Source organism: Hyposmocoma kahamanoa, unplaced genomic scaffold, assembly GCF_003589595.1.
Source record: "Hyposmocoma kahamanoa isolate Upper Pololo Valley unplaced genomic scaffold, ASM358959v1 64, whole genome shotgun sequence".
NCBI classification, from domain to species: Eukaryota; Metazoa; Arthropoda; class Insecta; order Lepidoptera; family Cosmopterigidae; genus Hyposmocoma; species Hyposmocoma kahamanoa.
This window is the reverse complement of record NW_020653852.1, coordinates 6557709-6585675: the sequence shown is the minus strand read 5'-3', so window position 1 is coordinate 6585675 and position 27967 is coordinate 6557709. Positions and strand designations below refer to the sequence as shown.

General features: G+C 36.9%; 2 protein-coding genes across 6 annotated transcripts; both read right to left on the bottom strand.

Annotated features, from left to right (window-relative positions):
* LOC113230636 (E3 SUMO-protein ligase PIAS3) lies at nt 1-24819 on the bottom strand. Of its 5 annotated transcripts, none has more exons than XM_026464636.1 (12): nt 22528-22685; nt 21090-21249; nt 20702-20841; nt 20140-20317; nt 18930-19031; nt 17083-17323; nt 15136-15370; nt 13633-13793; nt 2179-2394; nt 1265-1432; nt 748-847; nt 1-527 (listed from the first exon to the last, which is right to left on the bottom strand). In XM_026464636.1, the coding sequence occupies exons 1-12, from the start codon at nt 22668-22670 to the stop codon at nt 521-523; spliced, it is 1851 nt and encodes a 616-aa protein (XP_026320421.1). In that variant the 5' UTR covers nt 22671-22685; the 3' UTR covers nt 1-520. The 5 variants fall into 5 exon arrangements, with proteins under 5 accessions (XP_026320421.1, XP_026320420.1, XP_026320422.1 ...); XM_026464635.1 differs by having other exon boundaries at nt 6-527; nt 1265-1435; XM_026464637.1 differs by having other exon boundaries at nt 6-527; nt 1265-1435; nt 20702-20832.
* An 807-nt stretch (nt 24820-25626) lies between these two features.
* LOC113231020 (probable beta-hexosaminidase fdl) lies at nt 25627-27967 on the bottom strand. Its single transcript, XM_026465160.1, has 2 exons — nt 27852-27967; nt 25627-27763 (listed from the first exon to the last, which is right to left on the bottom strand). The coding sequence occupies exons 1-2, from the start codon at nt 27926-27928 to the stop codon at nt 26080-26082; spliced, it is 1761 nt and encodes a 586-aa protein (XP_026320945.1). The 5' UTR covers nt 27929-27967; the 3' UTR covers nt 25627-26079.

The window sequence follows — 27967 nt, the reverse complement described above, 5'->3', positions numbered from 1 at the left end:
AATTGAAACTACGATTCAAATAAAAAATGCATTTTTTAAACTTAAAAGTATTTTATGCACTTTTAAAGTCCTTGACATAACGTCACTTCTTAAGTCCAAATTATCATATCGTTCGCCTAAAAACCACCGCACAAAGATTTCCATGATTAAAGTTTAATTATTGCTTTTCTTTTACTTCAATGATATCGGAAAAGTATCCTTTAGTAGCGAGAGATAACTTGGTTTATTCTTCGCCTTCTTAGCTAGTCCCATGACCTTGGTAGAGTGCGTTATTTGTCTGATATAAATTTTCCAAAAATATGCACACAGTAAACATAAGTGATACAGCAATGCAATACTTTTTAAAATCTTTGCTAACACATTCGCTGGTACACGTGTCAAATCTACGTTTCGACGATCATTGGTGGTCATTTCATGCCTACTGCGCTGGTAGGATGGGCACCTCCGGGTAGGAGGGCTCTTGATCTTCTTCGGAAGAGTGACTGCTAGCATAGGAGGGCCGGTCACTCTTCTCCCTCAGTCAGTACCTGTTGTATAGAGTTGTGGCATTAAGATATTGAAAACATTTTCCATAGAAGGAATTTCCCGCTTTGGGATTACAGAATACGCAAAAAATGGCTAATGTAGGTTTGGTAAATGGTATCTTGGAGCAATAGGCGATGATGGGTTTAAGAAAAAAAAAAACTCGGTAGATATTTTTCTCGTTTACGTAGAAAGATTGAGTAGCAAATTAGTTTTCTATTGTACCTTCTGTAACTATCGTGATTATCCCTCTCAGCGTCGGCGTAGGGCGCCCAGTGAGAGGGAGCTGTGTCACTCTCTTCCCGCTCGCTGTTGTTGCTTGTACCTGCACAAAATTTGTAAATCATTGCCTTATTTTTTACAAAACCAGTGAACACATAGTTCACAATCTGAATACTACAACGACTAACTCGACAATACACTTAATTTTATTCCATTTTCTACATCGACTCTGGAAAGCAATCTTGTCGTATCTCGAAAAATAGAAAGTTCTGTTTACAGCATTTTTTTTGTTTCAATATAGACGTCGTATACTAAAAAAATATCGTCGTAGCATCACGATTCCTAAACCAAAAACTGCGGACTTTATTCCGATAAAAAAAAATCGAAGTAAAAAAGCCATTCATTAATTTCATCACAAGTCAGTCATTTTACGAGTAACGACATAACAAAATTACAAGTGCGTAATTTCAGCTATGTGGTTGTCTAGACGTATCCTTAGCCTTAAAGAAGGATAGCTTACAGCGTTCAACAGGTGTAATGGACAGATGCGGTCTGTCTGGCAGTGGGTCTGCGGGCGCGGGTTGTGGGGAGGCGGCTGGCGGGGACGGGCTGTCCAGTGAGATTACCGCGCCAGAGTTACTCACAGACGCGCCTGTAGGGGACCGATATCCGCTCGATGATACTGCTTCTGCTGGTTGAAAGGAATTTATAATTACTAACGATGAATCTTAAGCCCGTGAAGGGAAATATTCGGATTAATCAAGTGACGGAACACGAACAAGTCGTGTGCCACTCAGAGCTTTAAATCGCAAGGATCTGAGAGGCACTACCACTGCACCTGTCACCCTGAAACATAAGTCGACAAATCCTATGTGAAATTGCAGATTTCACCAATCCTTACCCTTCAAAACCGGAACACAGCAATGCTCATATTACTGCTTAGAGGCAGAAATAGTAACGTGACAGTACTTCCCTGGACGAACTCTTTCACAAGGAGCTCTACTGCTACAATGCTAATACTTCGATTTCCTTTCAAATCCTTCACAGTGGACTATATAAAAATTCTCCATAGAGGAGACCCTTGCCTTACTATTAAGTAAGAGGTATGTATATACTGCCCTCCTTATCATAAATAATGCACTTGTATTTCAGTAACCTTCGAGATACTGATACCTAGCTTTTTTGCTAGTAAAAAAATGTCAATTATATTGATTTTTCTTAACAATAAAAGCGAAACTAAATAAGATGTTTAAGATTTAAGATATTAAAAAAAACCGATTGGAGGGGGTTGTAGATCTCGTTTTGCTGAACCCAAATATGTCAATAACTCAATTTCACTACAAATGTCGATTACGTTAGTTATGATAATGAGGGCAGTATAAGTTGACAAAAGTACTAAAGTATTACATGCTGACGTGGTATCTGATTACTTACCATTTGATGAAGAGTAGTTATCGTCACTCTTTATGGTAGATTCTGCAGCAGGTGGAGTGGCCTTTGGTTGTGGAACTTTTCGCTTCAAGGGCAGTTCGTCTTCAGAGTCCGACGTCAGATCTACAAGAACTTCAGCCGCAGCTTTAGGCGTCCGACCTTCACCCACTGCCGCACGCTTGCCGCCACCGCCGTTACTGCCTTCAACTGGTATCACTTCTGTATTGACAATGAAGAAATTGTTATTACTTACTAGATTTTTAATTCGCAAATATTGTCCACAGATTAGTAGAGGTAAATGAAAGAAAATGTAAATTAGAAAACCACTTTATTTATTTTAATGTGAATAATTACTAAAAATTACAATGAAAATAACATATAATAGTGTACACAGAGGGGAGTTTACAATAGCTTTTTTTTATATAGAGACTACAATAATCTTTTTTATTGCGGCAAACAAATATGGCCGCCGCTAGTCGAATGAAAATAAAACAGCGTCAAAAAATGGTCAAAAACGAATTGCTATACAAATTATTGATACTTCTATTCAACTAAATTTACTGACGCGTATGCGAAGACTACACCGAGAAGAAAAAATAGACAAAGAATTAAAAAGTAAGAGCATTGCAACCTGTCTGCCTGCCAAGTAACTCAGAAATTGTGATAGACAATTAAGTCCATTAACATGGAATAAAAGTGAAATAAAAAGAGAAGTCTGGTGTGCAATAAGCACATATCCCTTGTACACACATCAAAAAAAGTTTGCGATCAATAGCATAAGCTCCTATAATTCTTTAAATTTAACTTTATCAAGAAAAAATCTATGTTGTATGCTTTCTTTAAATAGGAATACCCTGTTTGAAATTAAAATATAAAACTATTTTTTATTATTTATTTTAAAAAATTGAGCCATTAATCATAATGTAATAGTGATAGAAATTTCATAGAAAGAAAAAGACTGTTTAATTAAACTTAAACAACAATTTATTATTAAAAGGTGTGAATTCAATATAAAATAACTCCTCCCCTGCTTCGAATACATGCGAAGATCCTCCTGGGCATGCTGAGGATCAAGTTATCCAGCATTTCCTGGGGTAACCTATCCCATTCTTCAATAGCGGCTTCCCTGAGCTCTGGAACTGTCTGGGGACGTGGCTCACGGTTCCATACTGCTCGTTTAAGAGCATCCCACGCGTGCTCTATTGGGTTTAAGTCGGGCGAGCCGGCAGGCCAGTCTAATCGTGTGATATCGTATTCTTGAAGAGCAGCATTAACTCGTTGAGCTCGATGTGCGGGCGCATTATCATCGACCAGTACAAATTGGTGCCCATGGTTTACTCGGAATGGTCTGACGATATCATCAATAGCAACTGCTTTGTACATGTCTGCTGTCATGAAGCCCCGATACGGGATCAAAGGCGTTCTAGCTCCAATCATAATGCCACCCCAAAAGGACACCGATTTTCCGCCTTGCTGAACTGTTCCAGTGGCAGTTCTTTGTCTTTCACGGTCGCCTGGTCTTCTCCAGACACGGACACGTCGGTTATCTGGATGAGTGCTGATTCGGGATTCGTCAACGAAGAGACAGTTTTGCCAAATGTTTTCGTCCTCACCTTCTTCATTTTGCCGAAGTCTAGCCCACTGTAATCTTTGTTGTTGACGTTACCGGGAATTGAGCGGAGCTCGCCAAGACCTCCGTGCTCGTAATCCAGCCTGGTGCAAGCAATTGCGAACTGTCTGCGTGCTAACTTCAAGCCCAGAGGCGGCCCTGACTTCTGCTTTTATTTTAGTGGCGTTGATTGTTGGGTCACGGGCTGCCAGCAATCTAATATAGCGCTTTTGGGCAGCTGTCAAAACAGTTGGGCGACCGCTGCGGGGTCGGTCAGCTAAATTCCCCATTCCGTGATACCTCTGCAACGTAGCCACGACACAGGATTGGGATATAGCAAGTCTGCGTGCTATTACTCTCGTGGTGTATCTTTCTTCCCTCAAAGTTACTATTCTAGCTCGTAAAACCTCTGATAATCCTCTTGGCATTTTTTCAATCACAACTTTCCGCGAAAAATATCTTGAATCGCTTATAATTGACTAAATCAGATTTCTGAATGAGCGTAAGCTAGGACTGAAAGCCTTTTTATATGAAAAAACAATTGAACGGGGTCATTGTTTTATGATGTTCTAATTTATTTTTAAATAAAGAATCTAAAAAGAAGAAAAAATCATAATATAATCTACAGTAACAAAAAAGATTTCAGTTTTTCGAAGTGATCGCAAACTTTTTTTGATGTGTGTACGTATAGGTCAGATCCATTGCTTCTAAAATCTCTAGAAGTAATTTTAATACCGATGAATCTCAAATACGTTCTGCCAAGGAATCTTAAAAGTTTTTAAGTTAGTAAAATAGGTAGTGTTGGTGTCAAGACTTGGCTCCAAAACACCAATTCAGCACCTTGTTCTTTTTGCATTTCATACTCCACAAGCCCATGTACGGCTAGAATCTGCAATCACTCAAAACATCATTTAACTCGACAAAACTACGCTAGCGGCATTGTTTTGGAGAGTCCTCCTGTCTTCTAGAAAATGAAACAAAAAAACAGGTGTCATTAGTAATTTTAAAAATAAAATAATTGCTGACCAAATATAAATACCGGCTCCCCTTCCCTTACACATTTCCATCAAATCTCGACGTGCAATATCTCCACAACTATTCTTAGTTCTAAGTGTGATACAACTAAAATTTACTTACGTCTCCGGTTACGAGTGACACTCTTCGGGCAGCTCTGCGTTTAGCTAAATACAGACGAGACAGATGAGCTGGCTGTTTCAATGTTCTAAAAAAAACGTGATTGGTATAATTCCTGTGACACAAACCCATGGAACACTGTAGCCATTGATGAATAAAGAAATGTTAAGAAAAGCAACAAAACGTTCGAATAACTAATAAGAAAAATACACTCATAAAATACAAGAGATGGGGTGGTTTCACACCCGGCCACACTCCCGCCGAATTAATGGCCATAATTACCTTTCCAGATATCTTGAACGGAATCTCATTGGCCGTGTCTTACAATTATCCCAAATCCTATGTCTACCTATTTCTACAAGTCCTATTTCTACGATGTTGCATTTGTTTTTGTGTAGAACAAATGTAGGCTTCAATTCGCCTATTAATAGAATATGTAGAAGCTACAATGATTTGTGAGGTACATGTGATGCAGATATTGATAGATTCAAGCGTTGTGTCTCAGTTTTTGTTTTCAATTTTCAATTTGTGTAAAAAATGTATTATTAAAGTAAATTATTTTTAAAAGCATTGTGTATTTACATTACGGCCTTGTATATAATTGTGTCAAGAGTGAGTTTATGGTCTTTGGTATACCCGGTAGAGTGATGTCTTATGAACCTAGAATTAATCTAAATAAGGTGGCACTAAAGAGGGTGTGCAGATTAAAATATCTAAGGATATTACTTGACGTAGGATCTTAAAGACCAAACTGATATTGATCGGGAATATAGGGCATTGGCTGCCAGATGTAATATCTTGGCACATAGATTCGCCCGCTGTAGTAAGGAAGCCAAAATAACTTTATTCAAGGCGTATTGTCAATCCTTCTACACGGTTGGTCCGTGGGTTAACTATACATAGAAGGCACTCGGCGCCCTGCGCGTTCAATATAATAACGGTTTCAGGATGCTGTTGGGACTACCGCGACATTGTAGCGCATCGTCGATGTTTGCTCAAGCGGGTGTAGACGACTCTTTGCTGTGATGCGAAAAAAGACGGCGTCACTACTCTCTAGACTGTGTTCTAGTCCTAACAGCATCCTGAAAACGTTTGCGGCTAAGGTCGATGCGCCGATGCTTCGTCATTTCGTACAGGTTCTGGTGAGGTGATGTGGTAATCGGCGGTGCCTCGAGCGAAATAATGTGTGTTTTTATGTTTTGTCTCTGTATTTACTAACAATAGTCATAAGTTTAAAAATGTCTGTATTTACTAACAAGTGAGCCTTGCATGCTAAATAAATTATTTATTTATTTATTATTATTATTATATTATATTATATCAGCGTAAAATCAGATGTGTATAGTGCAGTATATAACAAATGTTGCATACGTCTATAATTGTCATATTTATCAATCCTAGCCTTATGTCGAAGTTTTGTTAATTGTCAAATACATATGATGTTGATGTGCCTGATATAATAAATAAATATGCCATAAATAAATATGGGATCCATATAAATTTAAACCTTAAATGAGTTTCTATTAAAACAGAAAATGATGCTAAGGTTCTTTGAAATCAAAACACAACGAAGTAGAGTAATTATTACATGTAGCAATACAAAAACTCATATTAAAACACTGCCTTTTCTGCCATAATTCCGACGATATTCACGTAAAAATACAAAGTGTATTTACTGGAGTCAAATTCGATGTATAACATCCTTACCCAAAGTGGGCGATAACGCCCTCTTGTGGGCGCTGCAAACCTAGGTAAGAGACCCAGAAAAAAATGGGGGCGTTGTGTAGAGGCTTAGGGGGAGACTTGTAATTTCATCTAGGAAGACTCTCAGGGTCGTTTTCCAGAACTCTTACTCAATATTCAAGTCAGGACTTGAGTATTGCAGTGAGCACTGAAATTCATACTTAAGTCCTTGCCATTAGGGTCGTATTTCCAGTGCTTGAAATCATACTCAAGTCTGCTCAAATCCTGACTTGAGCATTGAGTAGAGTTTTGGAATACGACCCTTAGACACCGACTGAGCTCTCGCCTCTCGACTACAACTTGTGAACATCAACTAATATTAATTAAGAGAGTGCTCAAACTAACTCGGTTCGATATTTCTCTCCGTGTAGTTCGTATATCTGTCCTGTTTTACTAAATAAATAAAATAAAAATAATGTCAATCGGTCGCTCCGTTTCGAAATTAAAGTAGACACAAACAAACAAAAAGGCAACAGACACAGTTTCGCATTTTAATAGTTGTTAGTATTCCTATAGTCCATTTGTTTAGGTACTTAACTAAATGTAAACAATCTTGATATATCTTTTTATTGAAACACATGCTTTACAAATCAATAGGTATAAAAATAGGCATGCAATTTCATATGAAGCTAAGTATTTGTATTTTGTATTTGAAGGTAAGGGAAAATCATTTTATAAATGTATATTTCATTAAATACACATCTCAAGATTGTTTACATTTAGTTAAGTACCTAAACAGAATATAGATAGGTAATTTTCGTAGATAATAGACCGCGGGCAATCATGTTTTAACAAGTTTTTCTTAAATAACCCGATTTGTGCATTCCTGCATCAATCGGCTGGTTCATAGAATAATTGTTCTTACTTGTTGAGAACGATTGAGCGTCGAATGAGATAAACGAGTCTTATTCCTGACGGTGCGTGCTGCTTATGCAATCCTATATAAACAACGTAATATTTATTTTATTTTCATTTGCGGTTTCGCGCGTAATAGATAAACAGTACTTAAGTTCAACACTTACTAACGCATTTCTCGAAACAAAACAATGTCGGAAGTAAAAAAGAAGAGACGGCAATACTGTGCGAAATATATTAAATTCGGATTCATTGAAAATCCCACAAACCCATCGTCGCCTTTGTGCCTTCTATGTCTAAAAACATTTTCGAACGAAGCAATGAAGCCTTCAAGACCGCAAAATCATTTGAATAAAATGCATCCAGGTAAGAAAGACAACAATGTAGCATACTTTCAAGACCTAGAGAAGAAGCATAATACTCAGCCAAGTGTAGCAAAACTCTTTTCGGCGGCTGCTAAGCAAGATGACGACGGACTTCAAGCTTCGTACAATATCTCTTTGTTAATTGCTCAAAAAGGCAAACCACACAACATCGAAGAAGAGTTAATTTTGCCAGCCATAAAGGAAGTAATAACTACTGTGCTTCATAAACCGGCCGCAGATATTATCCGAAAAAATGCTTTGAGTAATAATTCTGTGCAAAGACGAATTGATGAAATGGCTGAAAACATTGAAGAATCATTGTGCAATCATTTGAGGACTAGTCAATTCTCAATTCAGCTCGATGAGTCCACTTTACCAACTAATGAAGTATTGTTGCTGTCTTACGTGAGGTTTATTAAAGATGAGAAAATATGTGAAGAACTATTGTTTGCTAGAAATTTAGAGATCGATACAAAAGGCGAAACCATATTCAATACATTGGAAAAGTTAAAGATGAGAAAGAGATTCCCTTGAAAAATATTATATCAGTTGCTACGGATGGCGCTCCGGCTATGACAGGGTGCCATAAAGGCTTCATAGCGTACTTAAAAAATAAAATTTCAGATGTCCTTGCTGTACATTGCGTTATTCATAGACAACATTTGGTTGCTAGAAATTTAAGTGAACGACTATTTCAATCACTGCAATATGTCATCAAAGCAGTCAATAAAATCCGTAACAGCTCTTTGAATGATAGATTATTTCATCAGCTTTTTGTTACAAATGACGAAGATTTCAACCGTTTGTTGTTTCATACTGAAGTTCGTTGGCTATCAAGAGGCAATTGTCTGACTCGATTTTACAACCTGTTTGACTCTGTGATAGAGTTCTTGGAAACTAAAGATACAGAATTGCGCAACAAGCTCATTACATCAAAAAATGATATAGCTTACATGACAGACCTGTATAAATTGTTCATCGACATGAATCTCCAACTGCAAGGTGACGAACTAAATTTAATTAAAACAAAAAATGTCGTTGCTGCTTTGGCAGCCAAACTGCTTCTACGCAAAAAGAATATGGGCAGATGTGAGTATTACAATTTTCCGAATTTATCAGTATTCTGCAGTAAAGACGACTTGTTTGCCTACTGCCAACATTTGGAAAGCCTTCACATTGACTTTACCGAACGATACCAGGACATTTTGAACTTGGAAATACCAGACTGGGTTTTGGATCCGTTTTCAAATGTCAACACAGCAATATCACCTCAGCTGGAAGAAGAACCTATAGAATTGACAACGAACGAGCAAATAAAAATCAAGTTCAAAAATGGCTACCAAGAATTTTGGCTATAAAAACCGGTCTCGCAATTGTACCCTGGATTGTGGTTAATCGTTCAACGACTCTTGATAGCATTCCCATCGTCATATTTGTGTGGACGTGGTTTTAGTGCTGTGACAACGCTGCTTACTAAAAAGAGAAATCGTTTGCATGTTACCGAATGTGGTGACTTGCGGCTGTTCTTGAGTAAATTGGAACCTGATGTCAACAAACTTATTAAACAGCATCACATTTATCCTTCACATTAGTTTTTATATTAGAATCGATTATGTTTGTTTTATTTTGAATAAAAGATACTCGGTCTGAATACTATAAAGTTGCGTTTCAATAATCATTCTCATTGGCAGGTGTAGCCCGTAATTAACTTGAGACCTGAGCGCCGTTGTGTACTACCTACTGCGCTCAGGTCTCAAGTTAACTCTTGCGGGTTATAATAAAAGTCTCGTTTAGAATGAATGTTTAATCTCCGCTAATATAGCTCACAATAATTAATTTAATTTGAAATTATAGTGGTTTTTATGTAAATGAAAAAATGGGGGCGCTAAAAAATAGGTTATTTTCAAAGTGGGCAGTAGAGAAAATTAAGTTTGGGAATCCCTGACGTAGAATAAATGTCAACAAACAAACACATATGATTTTTAGGGTTCTCACCTTGGACTGTTTTACAGTTACCACAATTTCAATACTTATTCCCCGAAATTTGATAAGGCTATTAATAATACTAATGTTGAAGACATGACAGTGATGAATTTTTGAAAAAGGTTCTGTTTCTGGTTTGACACTATTGGTTTTTGTTTAATGGAGCAGCAAGTATGTAGAAAACAGTAGCTACTCTCTTGACACTTTGCTTTAGCTGTCGTAGTGGTATTTACATAATCACGTAACATACATAATCACGTTTACATAATCACGTTTACATAATCAGTGATGTCCTAGTGCGTTTCCGATTCGATTTTTTTATGGCAATCGATTTTATTTATGAAGAAGTTTTAATTGTGAATGTGAGCGAGTTCAAAAAAGAAGATTATTGTCTGATTGGCATCGTGATGTTGCGTTTAACAATTTATGTACTCAAAACTTAATCATTAATGTTAAGGCGGACTCAAGTGATGATTCCCGTTCATATGGAGAAGAATCGGACGATTCCTTATAATAAAAAATAAGAATTTATTCTAATTATTTATAATTTATTTCATTTCAATACAATTTATTAGACAGGTACCAAAATTTATCAACTTGAATAATCTTTGTTACATAATCTGTTGGCTCGATAAATATCGGAGCTAAAGAGCACGTCGCTTCACTAAAATTAAAAAATAAAAGAGTACAGGAAGTATTGCATTTTTTTGTCTATGGTTGTATGTCAATAATTACGGAACTTCGGATGTCAAAAATTAAATAAATGGTTGGACCTTAGACTATGGAAACTAAAGGACATGTTACGTTGACATATATAAATCAGACGTTATATGTATATGATGCATTTCGACGTCGAAAACATAAACATATTATTGTCTTTGTTTAACTATTACGTGCCGTCTTAAGCCAAAAGAGATAGCATTACATATTGGTCTGTGTCAAACACGGGAATCGAAAATTCGTAACGTCATTTTAAATGCCAACCGTGGCCATTTCAAGTACACGAGGTACATGATACCGTTGTCAAAGGGAAGTACATCAAATGTCAAAACAAATGTTTTTCCAAATGTATTATTGAATTATTCATATGTATTATAATTAAATTGGACAAAAATATTGACAGTGAGAATAATTATTTATTAATAAAAATGCGACGCTGCAGCATTAAAGGATGCGGTTTTAGAAAAACTGCAAATCAATCGAATGTTACATTGCACAGGCATGTGTTATTTTTTTGTCTATAAATCACACAATAGCCCGAATATTTTATGTAATTAGACTTATTTAAGTAGTTTATTTATAAATCTTGCCAAATTTTGCTTTTGTTACTTTGATTGCCTGTTTGTTTGTATATTTTGATGATTGTTGTTAACGATTATTTTGAGATAGTGTTGATCTTGTAAGCATACATATTATCGATATTCTGTTATTAAAACAATTCACTACGAGGTTTTTATTGTTTTATTAATATTATTTCAAGTTTTCCTACAAATGAAAAAAGGAAGAAAGAATGGTTGGAAATCATAGGACTGCCGAATATAAACGTTGGATCAAAGACCATCTTCATTTGTTCGCTTCATTTTGAAGAGTCAAATTTTAACAGAACTTTAAATGTAACTAGATTACATGACAATGCTATTCCATCATTAGGTTTATTGGTAAATAATTTTATGTTCAATTTAGATTAAACAAGACTCATTTACTAGCTATTCTCAGTTCCTGAAAACAAAATTATCCACTCGTTTCTGATTTTTCCCAATGACAACTCTAACTATTAAAAATGACTATTTTTTTAAAGCCTGCAATACAATGACAACATACCAACGTATAGACAGCCTATTTGCGTTGCCTTGCCTTGTTCGGTGTCACTCGCCTAGCTGACCGAGTGAAGGCGAGCGCCAACGTGTATAGAGTTCATTCAGCTTATCACAAACCAAAGGCGCTCGACCAATAGCGATCACACGTTAGTCCGTCCGCATATGAAATGCATACTGGTTTTATAACTCTATTCAAAAAAAAAATCAAAACACAAAATAAAGAAGTATATATTATATATCAACAAAATGTCATGTTGTTCTGTTTCTGGAATAATCAGCATCCACCACGTTCGTTTTTGTCATTTCTTTTTTGCAACTTTATTGCGGGGATTTTATCGTGGGGAAAAGCTAGTACATGATAATTGTTGATTTCCGATAATTGATTTTTACAACTACTTCCATTATTCCTGTGTTAAAATAGCTTGATAGATTCATTTGCTTAACAAAGCCCGGGAATTAACGGGAATACTAGAATCCGCAGAAACCTGAATAGACTTGTACTTGACGGTTAGTTAAAAGACGTTATGTAAATATGTACTAAAATGTAGGTTAAAGGCGTACCTCTTAAAGTAATTTTTATATTTTATTTAGTAAGTACAATTAATACTACGTAATGTTAAATACAAGTAAAGTAGGTATAATTAAGCAAGAATGCGCATGTCGCCAACAAACTGCACAGCAGTTTGGTGACTTTTACTAAATAAGTTACCAGTTGTAATGTTGAAAATAAATTTTTTTTGAAGTTTAAAAATGTGTGTTGACATTTATAATAATATACCACTCGAGATTAAATTATCAGACTTGTGTTTGTTTAGGCATACTTTGGTTACAGTAAACTAAAGAAACAAAAATTCAAGCCATACATTTGCATGTCGATAATGACTTATCGATAGATTATGGTACAACACTAAAGAAATCCGCCATTTGTAACTTTCAAATTTTGGTAATATGCACGTTGATTCTGTACTTAGGGCAGCTCCTTTCTTTTATTTTTTTCCATCCTCTAAGGGTTGGACGGAGTATAAATAAAGAGAAACCCGACAATTTGTACGTTTCCTTATGGTACATAAATTTCAACTTGTCGTTGTACACAAAGGAAATGTTTTTCAATAAATTAGAAATATGTCGAGAACCCAGAAATAAAAATTATGTTACATAATGTATTTGACTCAATTAAATATGTGTAGTTATTTAACTCTCTTTTAAAATCATTCGAAATGAGCTTGAACGTTTGCTAAGCGACGAAATTCAATCCCTCGCAAATTTTATTGCCATGATTTTTTAAGCTTACGCGCGTATGGTGACAGACGTTGACTAAGACAGTGTAGAGGATAATAGGCCTATCAAGAGACGCGTTTATGTCAAGTAATAAATAATAAATATTAGACAACATCACATACTTTACTCATTTTTATTTTATCATATATATTTATCATTACTCTAATCCCGAAGCAAGTAACTAAAGCACTTGTTGTGTAAATCTGAAACAACGACGGTACGGGTAATTATCAGGTTAGTTTACCCAATTTCGGTGCAACTTCTATTATTCAAATATTTTAGAATCTTACGTACTGTGATAATATCATGAAGCATTATTTAATATTCGAGTGTAGTAACCTAAAATATTATTTAATATTTCAAGATAATATACTCGAATACTTTAACAATAAAAATTACCACCGAAATTAGACAGAGAAAACTAACCTGAAAATTACCCGTACTACAAACACTGAGACCTGAGACAATATAAAAAAGGTAGTTTTGTACATTGACACGGTCGGGATCGAACCCGGAACCATAAAAATAGGTGTCCAAACCACTCGACCATGTAGATCATCCAATCTCAAGTGTACAGGTATTTATCTAGGCTGACACGAAAGTGCTAATCGGTCCTGGGGTGCAGAGAATACCCCTGTTATTCAAGTCTAGAAGGAACTTCTGTAGTACTGACCGAGATCATCCGAAATGAGCGTGACAGGCTCTGCGGCGGGCTGTACAGTCTGCGGCGCGCGCGCTGGCGGCGCATGCGCGGACCAATTCCCGTCCGCGTGCAGCTGGATCTCGTTGCAGTCGCTCGATAGTCGAGACGACGTCAACACTTCTTGGAAATACCTGTGTGATTAGCAATTATTGCATGCGGATTAATTTCCAACTGACTATCTAATCTCTAATTATCTAAGTAATTAGTTATTAAGGGCTAAATTATATCTACGTATACTCTAGCCAAGTTCGATGTAAAATGTATGTAATTAAAAAAAACATGATTTTTTTAATGAGCCACTTAATTTTTTACGGTTACTACGGTTACTTTTTTTTGAAGCGAGAGATTGCAAACATTGGAGTTCGAGTAGTAATACAAGTTCAGAATCGGAAATTGATGGTGGATGACACATGTAGTAAATTAGCATAAAAAAAAATGTTTTCTTTTATTTTAACACAGTTTTGTTTTTCATCTTCCATTACCTATCTAGCAATGAGTGTTAATAGGTACCAAAAATTAAATTATTTTATTCATAAATCAATCAATCGTATCAATAGATACTCTGCAAACTTTTTATTAATTGGCAAGGTATTAAATACTTCCACATACCCCAATTACCTATTCAAATTCCAATTACGTGAGCAGGCCGTGGTCAAAATTAGCCCAAATAATAAATGAGTATTGTCAAAAAATGTTCTTTTCCTATGCCATAATTCATAGCCTAGCAACTTTTTGTTATTAAACAATCTATGTATCATATTAGAGACCAGCCCCCGCAGCATGCGGCCTCGATAAAGCTATTATATCCACATTTAGCTCTCAAATTCGACTGATAAATCGGCATTTTAAAATTTTATTACAATAGCGCACATGATGAGCATGTCATCGCGAGAGCCGGCGACCGATGACTGCAAAAGATAACACAGTGCCAAACACGGCTACAAGATCACGGCTGATTTTAAAACATTTGCACAGTAATTTTATCAACGTTATAAAAATTGAGCGCGACAAACGAGGTGAAAAAACATTTTTTGTTTGATGGTTTTCACAGCGATGATTAAACGACAAAGATAGCTATACGTAATTTCATATCGTTGTCCTTGTTCTTCAAAATGTAAAACAGTGTTAATTACCAAATAAGCAAATGTAGCTTTGTCATTTTTTGTTTATCGTTTTCGCGGCGATGAATAAACGACAAAGATAGCTATATACGCAATTTAATATCGTCGTCTTTGTCTGCAAAATGTATAACAATAGTCCATTACCAAATAAGCAAACTTAGATTTATCAACTGAATTAAATATTGTCATGGGGAGGTTTATCACACATATTCTGATATGCTACGGCCACAGGTAATAAAAAACAAAAATTCTTTCTTCTTCATTCAGCTCTTTTCTATATTCACGGCGATATCGTAAACCTTAGGTTAAAATCACAAACTTAACAAGTTTTTATGCATATAACTGCACTTACCCATCAACTACCAGGGAATCATAAGGTGCCGGGCGATCACAAACAGGACATAGCCACGTGGGTTTCCTCTCATTCATCTGCAGGAACAACGATGCGTCGAAACATTGTAGATGCGGGCAATTTGCTGGCCGACACGGGCACGACATACGCATCTTGCCTAGCGGACACATTAGGGAGACCCGAAGAGATGTCGTCGCTATCTCGCTGTCGTAGTCTTCTGATAGTTTTTCTTTGACTGCATGGAAAAGTATCATATTAGCCTGATCATCGGAATTTTGTTGAAGCACACAGTTGAACCTCTAGGTTCAGGTTTTAATTAACAAAAACCAAATAAAATGTTGTCAAGAACTTAGTTTTTAAGTAAAGTGTCGCATAGGAACTTAACAATTTTGTATAAATAATAGGTAATAATAGGTTGGCCAAAAAAGCCGCGCGGTTTTCGTCACTAGCTAAATTAAAAAAAACAACACTCTTTTCTTTTAAAATGTTATCAGTATCAATGGTCATTTTAAATATATTTTAGCGCGCATTTTTAGAATAAGCGGGAAAGTTTTAAGTTAAAAATTCATGAAAAACACTGACAACTCGTGAATTGCAAAGATTACGATAATGCTAGACCACGCACATATTTACAGCGCCTCAAAAACTGTCGCTGTTAGGTTGGGATGTGTTACTTTACATCTCAACGGCCACCTCACATGAAACTAATCCCATGTGTTACTTTATCCACCATGTTCGCCTGACACAGCCTTGAGACTTTAACCTGTTTCAACTTTACAAAATTCTTTGAATGGCACGACTTTGATAACAAACAGACAGTCAAACCATATTTGTGAGTTGTAGATAGGAATTTTTATGAAAGGGGAATTCTAAAATTACCTGAAAAATAGCAAAACATTGTAAATCAACATGGCCAATACATAATTCATTAAGTATATTTTTGTTAACGTACCCTTGCGGACTTTTTGGTCAACCCAATAGTTTTTAACATGATAAAAAGAAAACTTTCTTTAAGTACTAATTGTAAATCGTTTTAGCTCAGGTTTGATCAGTTAGTGTTGGTTATGTTTAATTTTTATCCAAAGAAGGAAGCAAACAAGCAGGTGCTCATACATAGTGTCCAAAAAGCGCAAAGAAAATAATACTTCAGGAAGAAGATCATTCCACATCTGACAGGTTCGAGTAAGGAAGGAACGAGATGCCCTCGTGGTCTTATAATGCCAGGCATCTAAGATGTGGGCGCGATCGTGGATACGAGACGGTGGTTAATTTTTAATGTGTTCTTAACCATTATGGGCCAAGGCAGAATACCAGTGTCGGCCAAAATTAAATATTCCATAGCCCCTCCATAGCGGGGCCATAGACATGTTTACCTTGTATTTCATTCGTATTTACTTTTTTTATTGGTATTGCATGTCAAAGTAAATTTGATTTTCGACATCGAGTATATAACCAGAAACAGAGAGGAAATGTCATTTAATTTGTTTGAAAACTATTCTGCCATATCATTACTGTGACAACTGCGCTCCGATTGGCTAGCCCGAGTTCGAAACAATTGACGGGTGTCGTCAACTGTTTCACTTCAAATCGAACAGTTAACTTGAGCTTTGCTATAATGGACGAAAATTACAAAATTACATATTTAATTACGGATGAAATGTGATTCCGTTTGTTTTGTAATTAGATGTTTTGCTGTTGTCCCGCACCACCGAATAGAACAGCACGGTATTGTTAGAGATATTATCTTTGTTACAATAAATACAGAATAATTTTTGGAATATACGGGGACATACACATGGGTCAGTAGTTGGCCTGTCTATATTTCAGTGCAATCGGGAGTTGATATTTATAAGAGCTGTATAGCTAATGTGTTACCAGGAATATTTCGTCTCTATTTGTGGTTATATACTCGATGATTTTGGATTACGTTTTTTTAATAATACTTACTAAGCGAGCGTGTATAGTCTGGATTTTTGGTTCCTTTATTCTTCAATCGTTGCAGCAACTCGGCCGAAGTGAGTTTCCGCACCATAAAAACGCTGAGCACGTAGGCCCTTGTGAAGTCAGCCGCCCAGGTCACATGTATTGTGTTGGCGACTGTCGGCGACAGTTTGACGAGAGACGAAATGTTCACTGGACGAGGTGGTCGTTTCGGCTCTGGGGTGGGCTTGTTGGTTGGTATGGGATTCTGTGTTGAAATTACACATTCATTACTGTTCAGAAATTTATTTCGAATATAGTAATAAAACCGGCGAATAAGTCACGTTCTTTTTTTTTTGGTTGAGTACAATGTACCATGAAATCATCGGAAATTGAAACCATTTAGAAGTCACAACAACGATGTCAGCCTGAGTCAGCCGTGATCTGTTAAGCCGGGTACTCATATGCGAGCTGTAACCGTAAGAGCCTACGCACACGGCGTATTTTATACCCGTCGATTACGCGCAGATGACGCACGTTAACACAATTCAAACGCTATGCAGTCGCAGCGAGTAAATCTTTGCACACGTTCACAAATTCAGTGGCGTTGTAAACGCGCGTGTCATCTGCGCGTATACGCGCCGTAGCCGCGCGTATATATTGCGCATTTTGATAAGAGACAGTTTTAATTTTAGTTTTGTTTGTTAATTTCAGTTACTTTTTGAAATGAAGCAACAAAAAATTATAAAAAGCACGCACATGGCGTCGTCTTAAACATAAAATATACTAAAATATATTTAATTTCAAAGATATTACTTAGTAACGGTACTAAATTATTACTAATCGGTTTTGGGCGTTTATATTGCATGCATTGCTCTAGACACGAAGAGTGAAAAGGACAAAAAAATCACAGCAAAAGTTAATATTATTATAAGCTTTTTGCTTACAACGCGACGTTCGGTACAGACAAGCTTCGAAAGCGCTTCTCGCGCGCGTCTGTATCACGTTTTACGCGCATATGAATTGATACAAACGCAACAGTCTGCTTTTTGAGCGTCTATTCCGTAAACGCGCGTTTGTGAGTCGTCACTCTCTTCTTCTTTCCGTCGCAACTCTCTACCAAATTTCCGAATCGAGCACAAGCGCTCGACTTCATATAAAATTAGGATCAATTATACCTACCATTAAGAATATTGTACCTAACTACTTATAAATCATCAGTATTTTTATGAAGACCCTTTTGGGGTAAGTTTGCTTACATTAAATGTTAATCCGTTGTGAGGGAGTGTTTTATACCGTTATTTTATTTGTTACAGCCTTCACGCCTTTACCTGTTCTTTTCCCTTCCTGTACTTTTTCTTTCTTATTTCTACAATAAAATTCATGTGGTCCGAGTCTTCTATTTAAATACGCGAGGCCCGCGTTACAACACCATAACTTTTGGTAACATAACATGCAACAGTTACGGTTACAACTCACTCGTGAGTAGACGGCTTTATGAGCCGGAAACGTGGTTTGTTTGAAAAAAAAATAAAAAAATACGCGATTTAGATCCAAAAAATAATTTCATTTTCAACCTGTAGCAATTGCGAAATCGATATCACCATAGGCAACTCATTAGAAGTCCCACTACTGGGCACAGGTACAGGCACTCTAAGAGAGTTTAAGCCATAGTCCACCTGTGTGTTAGGGAATTCAGACGATTTTCGTGTGTTGTGAACCATCCTTCCGACGACGTGAAATTTTCATGGCTAATAAACATGCCGTCAAAATACTTGTTTATTATTATCTTAATATAAGTTGTTAGGTATTCCAAAAAAATTGTTTTCTTTTCGTGAATTGTAATAAAGAATTAAATTTAAAGAAATACTTACTGGTAGTGGACACATTTTGTTATTCACTTTAACATTAACGCTAGGTGGGAAATAGTCCTCTTGTTCACACGATGTTTCAAGAAGACAGAATCTCAATTGTGCCTGTAACAAATTAATAACTCCAAATAAATGTAGCAGCGCGACTTGTATGTGTGCACGCCCGCCATGCGTCGTGCACAGATGCACACATTTGTATAAACGCAGGTCATTCGTTACGGCGTGAAACACAGAGAGCGGTGCGAGGTGCGGGTCGGGCGCCGGTCGGGTCAGTACCGCGGCGGGTCTAATTCTGTGTATTTATATGGACGATAACACGGAGTTACAGTTGAAGCTCTCCGCTCTCGTTCGCTCGGTGTTAAAAAAATTGCATCAAATATTCAAATAGTTGTATGTTGCATAAGCGTTGTTACGAACTCCTTTGTATCTTCTATATTTTTATTATTTTTCTGATTGTTATGGTGACGCATTTTATTGATTATATGTATTGTGTCAACTGAAAGAAGTCGACTTTTATTTACGTAAAATAGTTATTTTGTGATAGCCGCAACGTAACAGCATCATCATCGGAGCGGGTCGGATCTACTAATTCCGTGTATTTATATAAACAACAATACACCGAGCGCGGGCGCGGGAAATAGGCACGCGCCTGACGCGCACCCGCTATCTGTGTGTTTCACGCTTTATTGTTGTCTGAAAAAGACTGCATCAAATTCAAAATTGTTCAGCATTTTAGTTCCATTTCATAATCATACTACAATAATCGAAATACCAATCCGCGATGATGGCATAAAAATATCAATATGTAAGTATTGCATTTAACAAAGGTTATCTCAATATAGCACGAGCATACTGTGATGAACACCTAAGTTTTTCAAATTATGTTTACAACTTGTAGGTACAACTAAAATAATAATGTGACAACCCTACGCTCCATGCGAAGTGTAGGCGAGAGTTGCACTACTTGTTATATTATACTATGCCATCAGTCAGTTTCTTACAACCTGTTGCTGGATAACTGATATATAATTAGCACGCAATACTGACGTAATTCAATCCAAGTACAATTAAGTCTTCACATTAGTTATTTTTGATATTTAGTCGTTTGTTCCAAGAGAATATTCCGCTCGTTCATGATCTCTAAGTTTTCACGTTCAAATCTGTCTTTACTGGTAAAACAAAGAAGTAAAAGGATGCGTAAAGAGAAACACACCTGTATAACATAATCGAGCTTATTACTAGTGCCGACGATGTCTTTTCCCGAGGCGATTTCGGTGGCCTGCTGCGGCGTCAGGTGGAAAATGTAGGTGCCCTCCTGCATTCGTCCCGCCTGCATAGGCATCATGGTTGACGGCTTCATGAGCTCCGCCAGGACGTCGTAGAAGGGAAGCCTAGTGAAAATATTACCGAAAATACATAGGGTGACCAGCTGGTTTTAGACCATGAAATTTTGGCGATATTATGGTCATTTCATTTTGAAAAGTGTATGTTCTCTGTAAAAGTCGACACGAGGAGAGTCCAACTCTAAATTGCCAACCATCACAAAACAATAAACAATAATCTTTCTAGTAATGCAGTAGTAATGCAGAAACAATTCAAAAAGCAGCATTGCCTTGCAGATTTCTTGTAGCATTAAAATAATAAAAAATATCTACTTAATTCTCGCCATGTAATCGTTAGAGACATTTGAAGGATAGAACTACAGCTTGCTGTATCCTGGCAAACGTGTAGATAGTGTAAATAATGTGTAAATACGAATAATACGTTTAAATTACTTTTTAAATTTAACATCAGGGTGCACGGGGAAGGGTGGCAGCGGCGCCGTGGGCGACGGAGACGGCATGGGGGTGAGAGCGGCGCCCGCGCCTGCCCCGTATCCATGGTACATGCTCCCGTACATCGGATTCTGTCGACCCTGCGCAATAAGCATTTCTGTTCTTCTACAACTACACTTGAACTAACTACTGCACACAGTTAAAAATATAAAGCATCTTTGTTTCAATTAAGAATTAAGCAGGCAAATAACTTTTATTCGCATTATGTGACCGATTTTGAGTGAACGAAACCGTTTAATTCATCAAATATTAACACTACAAAAGCACCATCCATAAATATATTTATTTAAAAAAAACTTCCAAATGCAAAATTCGTAGCCAATCCTACCGTGACAGGCATGCTCTGTCCCCTGGAGTCCTGTGTGTTATATCCGCTAACAGCGGGATGCTGGTACATGTTGCGAGAGCCGGGCAGTGCGGGGGCCAGGGGGTCTTTGCCCTGAGACCCGCTGCCCGGCACGCCGCCCGAGGGCAGCGCTTGATTGTTCCTGGTGAGCAAGGTATTTTGCTTGACATTGTATGCTTTAATACTCCAGGCAAATAGAAGAAAAAAAAATATTATAGTGACAAAGCAAAAATACAGTGTTCGTAATGTATTTTAACTTTTCACAATTGAGCACATTGTAAATGCGTCCATTCCGTTAATGGCAAGCGCTTAGTCTGCGCGGAATAATTCAACGGCCAATGTTGCAACTGAAACCATACTAGATATTAATAAGACGACGCTTTCTTGGAAACAATTTAAGAAAGGTTTAATATTCCAAACATCTGGATTTGGTCACGGAAAATATCGTGATCGTGTTGTATAACTAGTCTAGCGACTAGAAAATCTTTAGTGCCTTGCTATTTCGCGTACGCTTTAGGGCGCGTTCCCGTTATGTCGTAACGTTTTATTTATCGTCAGACGACTGTCGCGTCTAGCCTGTTCCCATATCACGACTATGAGTCGTGACTGTGTTGTGGACATTTTATCGTTGAACGACTGTTGTGTCTAGCTGTTTCCACTAGATCGTGACGACAATTTATCGGTTTACGGCAGCCGCCTTGTCGTTTGTATGACAGAATCGTTTGAAGGTACGATTATCTGTCGTCACATTGGACAACTGTCGTTCTAGCTCTTCCCAATATCACGACAATCTGTCGTCGTAACTTCAATAAAGTCGTGAACGACTGTTAATCGTGTTTTGCTATATATCTTTGCTATACTTCATTTAAATATACAAGCCTCGACACTAACTGCACGACTACCTGTCGTCACGACATAATGGGAACGAGCCCTTAGTATTATCAATCGCGGCAAATGCACGTACATCATGTGGACGACAAATACCGAAACCTTAAGAAACTTCACAAATATCATATTCAGAACATCTGAGTTTAACATTATAAAGTGCAATACAAAATAATACACATATTTGTTTACTGCACTATTAATTGTAACACAACACAGACATATCCTGCTCTCCAAGAAAACTCAGTTCAGCTATAATCAGAATTCTTAGTGCACATCGAAACCATGCAACATTTACTAATACCCTTTCTTCTCGACAATCAGCTTCAAGGAATCGTGAAACAAGAACACTTAATAAGTGCGCTGCAGCATTAAAGACCCGACACCGGAAGCAAAACCACATGCTCAGACAATCACACTTCTTCTCACATACTTAAGGACCATTGCAACAATTAGGTATATGTCCGCAGTCTTTGCAGAGTAAATATTCATGCGGACAGCTTGTGAGGCAAACTCGAGAGGTTCTGACACTTGCCTAGAAGTATTGTAGGTTTTTTGTGAGCGGTGTCCGTTCTCAGTTGTTTTGAGCCGCGATCTAAGTTCGGAAGGGTTCCCATTTTCGGCAGATGAGCTCTGGGCCGCACTTCCTACCCTCGCCGAAGATCGTGTTTTAACCATTGTTGACGAGCGATCATGTCATGTCAACTGAAATGCAGCAGTCCGAAAACGGACGTAAAGTGCTATCATAAGTCAGCTACAAAAGATGTTTTCTGGAAAATTTCTTCGACGTGTCGCCTTATTTCTCTTATTAAACCGTATGGAAGGGAAAAGGGGCACTAGAGAACATCTGCAATTGAATAATTATCAATTTTAGTCATCAATGGTTAAAACATGTCTTACAGCTCTGTTGGATAAAACAAACCACACAATTCCGTAAACGTAGAAATGCTATTTTTAGAATATAGTTGACGATCCCTTATGGTAAAATTTGACAAATTATTTCACTGCAGCTATGAAGGAGTATTGCTAAGGAGAGAAAGTACATTAGCAGCTTTAACTGTGGGACAAAAACCTGAAATGTCAGGAAGATCCGGAGCTAAATGGTAAGAGAAATAAGATGACTGTTCTACCAATGAAATTTTCCAGAAACTATAATAAATATATCTGTCCAGCAAGTTTCTCTTACAAAACCAATCATTATTGAGAGTAACTTTCTGTAATAACATAGGACAGGGGTCTAACTTGAAAATCAGCTTATATGCTCAGAGTGAAATGTCAAACATTCATCTCCAAACCCAAATGGTTTAAATTTCTTTGATTTAGGAATGGGTTTGGAATATGTACAGAATTTGATATTTCACAAATATATGACTGCCTTCAAGTTAGGCAGATTTAGGGGGCTGGACCAGGACTTCGTGACATGCAATACACCCGTATTTTTCATTGATTTTCAAATTAAAGGATGTGGCATTAGACACATTTGTGATTTGTTATAAAAATAAATGTAAACTTCAAAGATACACATACAGTGGGTAACACCTCCCTGTGAAATCCTAGAATTACTGTATTGTATTTTGTTGTACATTTTATATAATAAGTCACTAGAAATTACTTCATTATAGTAGCATGTAAAGGAAAAATGTTGTAAATAATTGTAAGTAAAAATATAAACATTCGGTTATAATTTTCTACCTATATTTTTAATAATTACCAGATTTTAGAGGGCGGTATTGTCCACTCTATGTGTATTACTTCAAGTTAAGGAAAAAAAGCTGTGCCAATTCCTATCTGTGCTCATGATTTATAATTTAAACCCACTAAAAAAAAAAAATATTTTCAACCTAGGACAGTAAAGTCAAAAGGATGGTAATGTGGCAATTGTTATTTACATTTAAAAAACATAGTTTAGTGGAACTACTTCGTAAACACCCTAGAAATTATTATGGCAAATATATCTAATGTTTTTTTTTAATATGTTTATTTATTTATTTGCAAACTATAAGCTTTTTTTAATGGTTAAATATACATTTGGTACTATACACATTGCAATTATTAAAATTTTTGTACTATATCCTTAAGTATACACAAGCAGTTGGTCGATTTTTCTCATTTTTAACATGTAACAATGAATTACTACACAAATGACGGAATACATTTTATATCTTCGGAAACAACGTTTGCGGCAAAAATTAAAACGCAATTTCGTCCTCCATTACAAACAGGAAGTCCCTAAAAAATCAATAACTAATCTAACGCGTCGTATTAAAAAAATTTAACATTCTGTAATGGCCTAATTAGCGGGAAATTAACAAAATTGTGTTTGTACTAGAGACGTAATTATAATTATTGTAGAGAAAAAAATAACTCGCTAGCGTGACTACATGACCTCAAACCACGTTTGAGAATATTGGACTCGTTTAAAATCTTTTTTTTTAAAACCCATGCAAGTAACTGAGTAAACTACAGTCATAATTCAGTCGGCTTACCCACAGGCTTTTTAGTCTCAAATATTACAAATTACCATTGTATTTATACAAAAATGAGCGTTTCTAAGTAAACGTACACAAAAATTAACCAACATGGAGAGCAAGTGACAAAAATATTATTTACTTACCATGATATCGCGTTACCGTAATCGTAATATCTACTCATATTAAATGTAAGTTGTACCAAACTGCACCAACATTTATTTTTATGTAAAAATTAAATTTATCGAATTATCCTTCACAAAACAATTAGCTTGACGCTTGCTGTACTTTGGCCGCCATGTTGGACATAGACTAAAACTAAACGAAAACTTTTTACCTTTTCTTCCGTGGCATCGAGCGGCACTTTCAAGTTTATTACTTCACACACGATAAATTAGTGTTCTACAGAAAAAACAACAAACGTGGAATATTTCTCTGAGTAACCTACACAACACCTAGACAAATTAACAAATAAATACACAGACTAAGAGATAATAAAACTAAAAATGACGGTATTTAAACAATTCTATTAAAAGCAGGCATCAAACTTGACCATAAAATACTAGAAGATTGTACGTAATTTCCGTTTCCTAATTTCTTGTGTTGTGCAGAAACTATTTCCGTTTATATTCGAATAATCTTTCGTTTCAATAGGGCTAGCACGACAGGACGCGAATTACGCGAGAGCGACAAAAAAAAAAGATACTTTATGCGAGAACGGCAGTATCTCGCGCAAATTGAGCCCTGTCGTGCTAGCCTGCAGGTTATGTTTTTGATTTTGGATGTATTCCATACGTATTTGGGATTCTCGGAGCATTCTTGGCAAACAGAAGCTCCCTAAGAGATAGATCTCTTGGTTGGTCTGTATATTAAGGATTAGGGAGCTTCTGTTTGTTATTTTGCTGTTCTACAGCAAAAGAGAATAAGCGTTGAACTAAGAAACCAAAGCTTAATTAAAACCTTTACAGAAATAATAAGTTAGTAGCGTTTCAACTTGTATTGAGTTAATAGAGATTTCTATTAGCCGCTCACGCGATACGCTATCCCCACCTACTCGGCCCTTAAAGGATAGTTACTGTGCAATTTAGAGACAAATAATTTTAACTGCTAATCTCGACACTTTATTGACGTGGTTGATTCCTGGTTATTAAAATAGCGTTAAGAAGACCCTAAGGAGACCAATAAAAGAGGTGAGAGATAATATGCATACAAAACAGTTTTACCAGTTATGTAGCCGACTGTACCTGGAGAACGCCGAACATACTGACGTTCGAAAACTATATCAGGATACGTTGTAAGTTACGGATGTTCACGTAATAATTAAAAACAAAAATACAATAATCACTAACGAAAGTAAAGTCATATTATGTCAAATAACGTACAATACATCCTAATTTAGTGCGTACAATAAATGTAAATGTAAAAACATAAAAAAAGTAACACTTTCACTCGAAACTATAGTTTCGAAGCACAACTTAAGTGGAAGCGTCGCGGAGTTATGAATTAGGTCACTACTGCTTCCCAATGATTTTCATATTGTGACATTGTCGATTTGTGTTATCGCTATCGCCACGGTGCTAGAGCGGTACCTTGTTATTTAACATTGTGTTAAATCTTATTTAACCGCAGGTATAGGGATTCTGACTGCACCACATAGACCATAAGGGAGCTGCGTGTATTCCTCTAGCGAGCAATCGAGATCGGTGAATATCAAGTCGTATGTAAACAACTCGCGTAGCACCATGTGGAATATCTGACCATAACCGTTCTGCTAGCGCTGATGCTCGAGGCCATATACGAGAATCCAACCCTCCAGAACTCAACATAGTAGACCAAACAATGGCCTCACCGCCTATAACAGGTGGCACATCAACACCATGAGCCCAAGGTCTATGTTCATATACCTGTTGCCAAGAATTATATGGCTCATTTCTTGTTTCATCATCCCACTCCTCCATTCCACTGTTAAAATTCCACGGTTCTTCATGAGATATTATCGTTCTCATACCTCTAACATATTTATTAATCCAGTGTGAAGAACGTATCTGTAAAGCTAGAGACTCCTCATAGTCTTTTAGAATCGTTTTAATGTCGTCGCTTAAGGTAGACGACCATATTATCGTAGTATTTGGTAATTTGCCATTTGCAATTTCTAACCGACTTAGCACGTTTTTAGTGAATTCAAGCCACAGTACTGCGGGGTCGGTGTTTTTAAAGTGCTTCGTCCAACAACGCTCAGAAATGTCATCACCTCCTATATGGAACACATCATCGACACCTGTAAGAGCAATAATTTCTGCATAGATTTCTTGCAGATAATCATAAACATGAGAATTCCGTGGATTTAACTGGCCACATTGTGGTGCATTGCAATATTGATCCCACAGGTCCTCATTAAGACACAGGATTATATTATCGCCCATGTTTTTGGGTATATACCATTTCCATGCGTTGCCAACGTGGGCTGGAGTATCCACTTCTATGATCACACGAATCCCTCTCAGTCGAGCGTATTGAACTATAATATCTACATCATCAAGAGAATACGACGCACCCGGGCCATACGCTCCAAAAAATGCCAACTGAGGAACACTCTTTAACTTCAAAGAAAAAGATTGCGAGTCACTCACGCGCCAATGAAATGTATTTAGCTTCGAAGCTGCCATTGCGTCCATCGTTCTCAATATGTCATTTAGAGGGAAAAAATTTCTTGCAGTATCTAGCATTATTCCACGATACTTAAAACGAGGTTCGTCAACTATAGTCGCAGATTCAACAATGAATAGGGAAGAAAAATAAGGGTCCAACCATATCAATTGTGATAATGTTTCTAAGCCATGTCGAGCACCGCAGAAAGACTTTGCAATGATCCTAATCTCTAAGGGACCATTAGGTCCATATCTCGGTTCTATTGCTAATTCGTAGCTTTCGTCTGTATCAACTCTCAGCCGAGGGTCCATACTGCCATTCACTGAAATTTGCAAACTAACAGCACGCCATTCCGCGAAACCGTGTGCATTTTTTTCCAAGTTTATAAAGTTTTCTCGGAATAAACTGAAGGCCTCTTTGATGTGGTCGTAGACTAATCGTGATGGAGATTTTATAACGCGTAGTTGAACTAATTCGGCGCGAACTGGGATCCCTGTTGCAGATATTGAAACGTGTCCTGTTGGATGTGGCCATAACTGATTATTTCCACATAGCATGTTACATGTAGCCAACGATTGCATTTTATCAGTCCTTGATGATCGCGTAGGAATGCATTTTTCACTTTCGCACTCCCACGTCCATGGAGGTAACTCCCTGTGTACAATGCGAGTAATAAACCTTTACGATTTTGCTAATACGAACAAATATCTTATAATTCAACCTGTGGATTTAATATACTTACGAATCTGCTACCCTGCCCACGTTGTACGCGGATTTCATTACAAGTATGAGCATTGGAAAGAAATATTGTTGCAGCATAACTACATAATTTTAAGTACCTATAAGAATTTGAAGGTG

Excerpts from the sequence above, each read along its gene's own strand:
- LOC113230636 (XM_026464635.1), bottom strand. The coding sequence starts at position 22,670 with ATGGTTAAAACACGATCTTCGGCGAGGGTAGGAAGTGCGGCCCAGAGC. Across the intron at positions 20,842-21,089 it reads GACAGAGCATGCCTGTCACG|GGTCGACAGAATCCGATGTA; the intron begins GTAGGATTGGCT and ends CTTATTGCGCAG. Across the intron at positions 848-1,264 it reads CATTACACCTGTTGAACGCT|GTACAAGCAACAACAGCGAG; the intron begins GTAAGCTATCCT and ends AATTTTGTGCAG.
- LOC113231020 (XM_026465160.1), bottom strand. The coding sequence starts at position 27,928 with ATGCTGCAACAATATTTCTTTCCAATGCTCATACTTGTAATGAAATCC. Across the intron at positions 27,764-27,851 it reads GTGGGCAGGGTAGCAGATTC|GGAGTTACCTCCATGGACGT; the intron begins GTAAGTATATTA and ends CATTGTACACAG.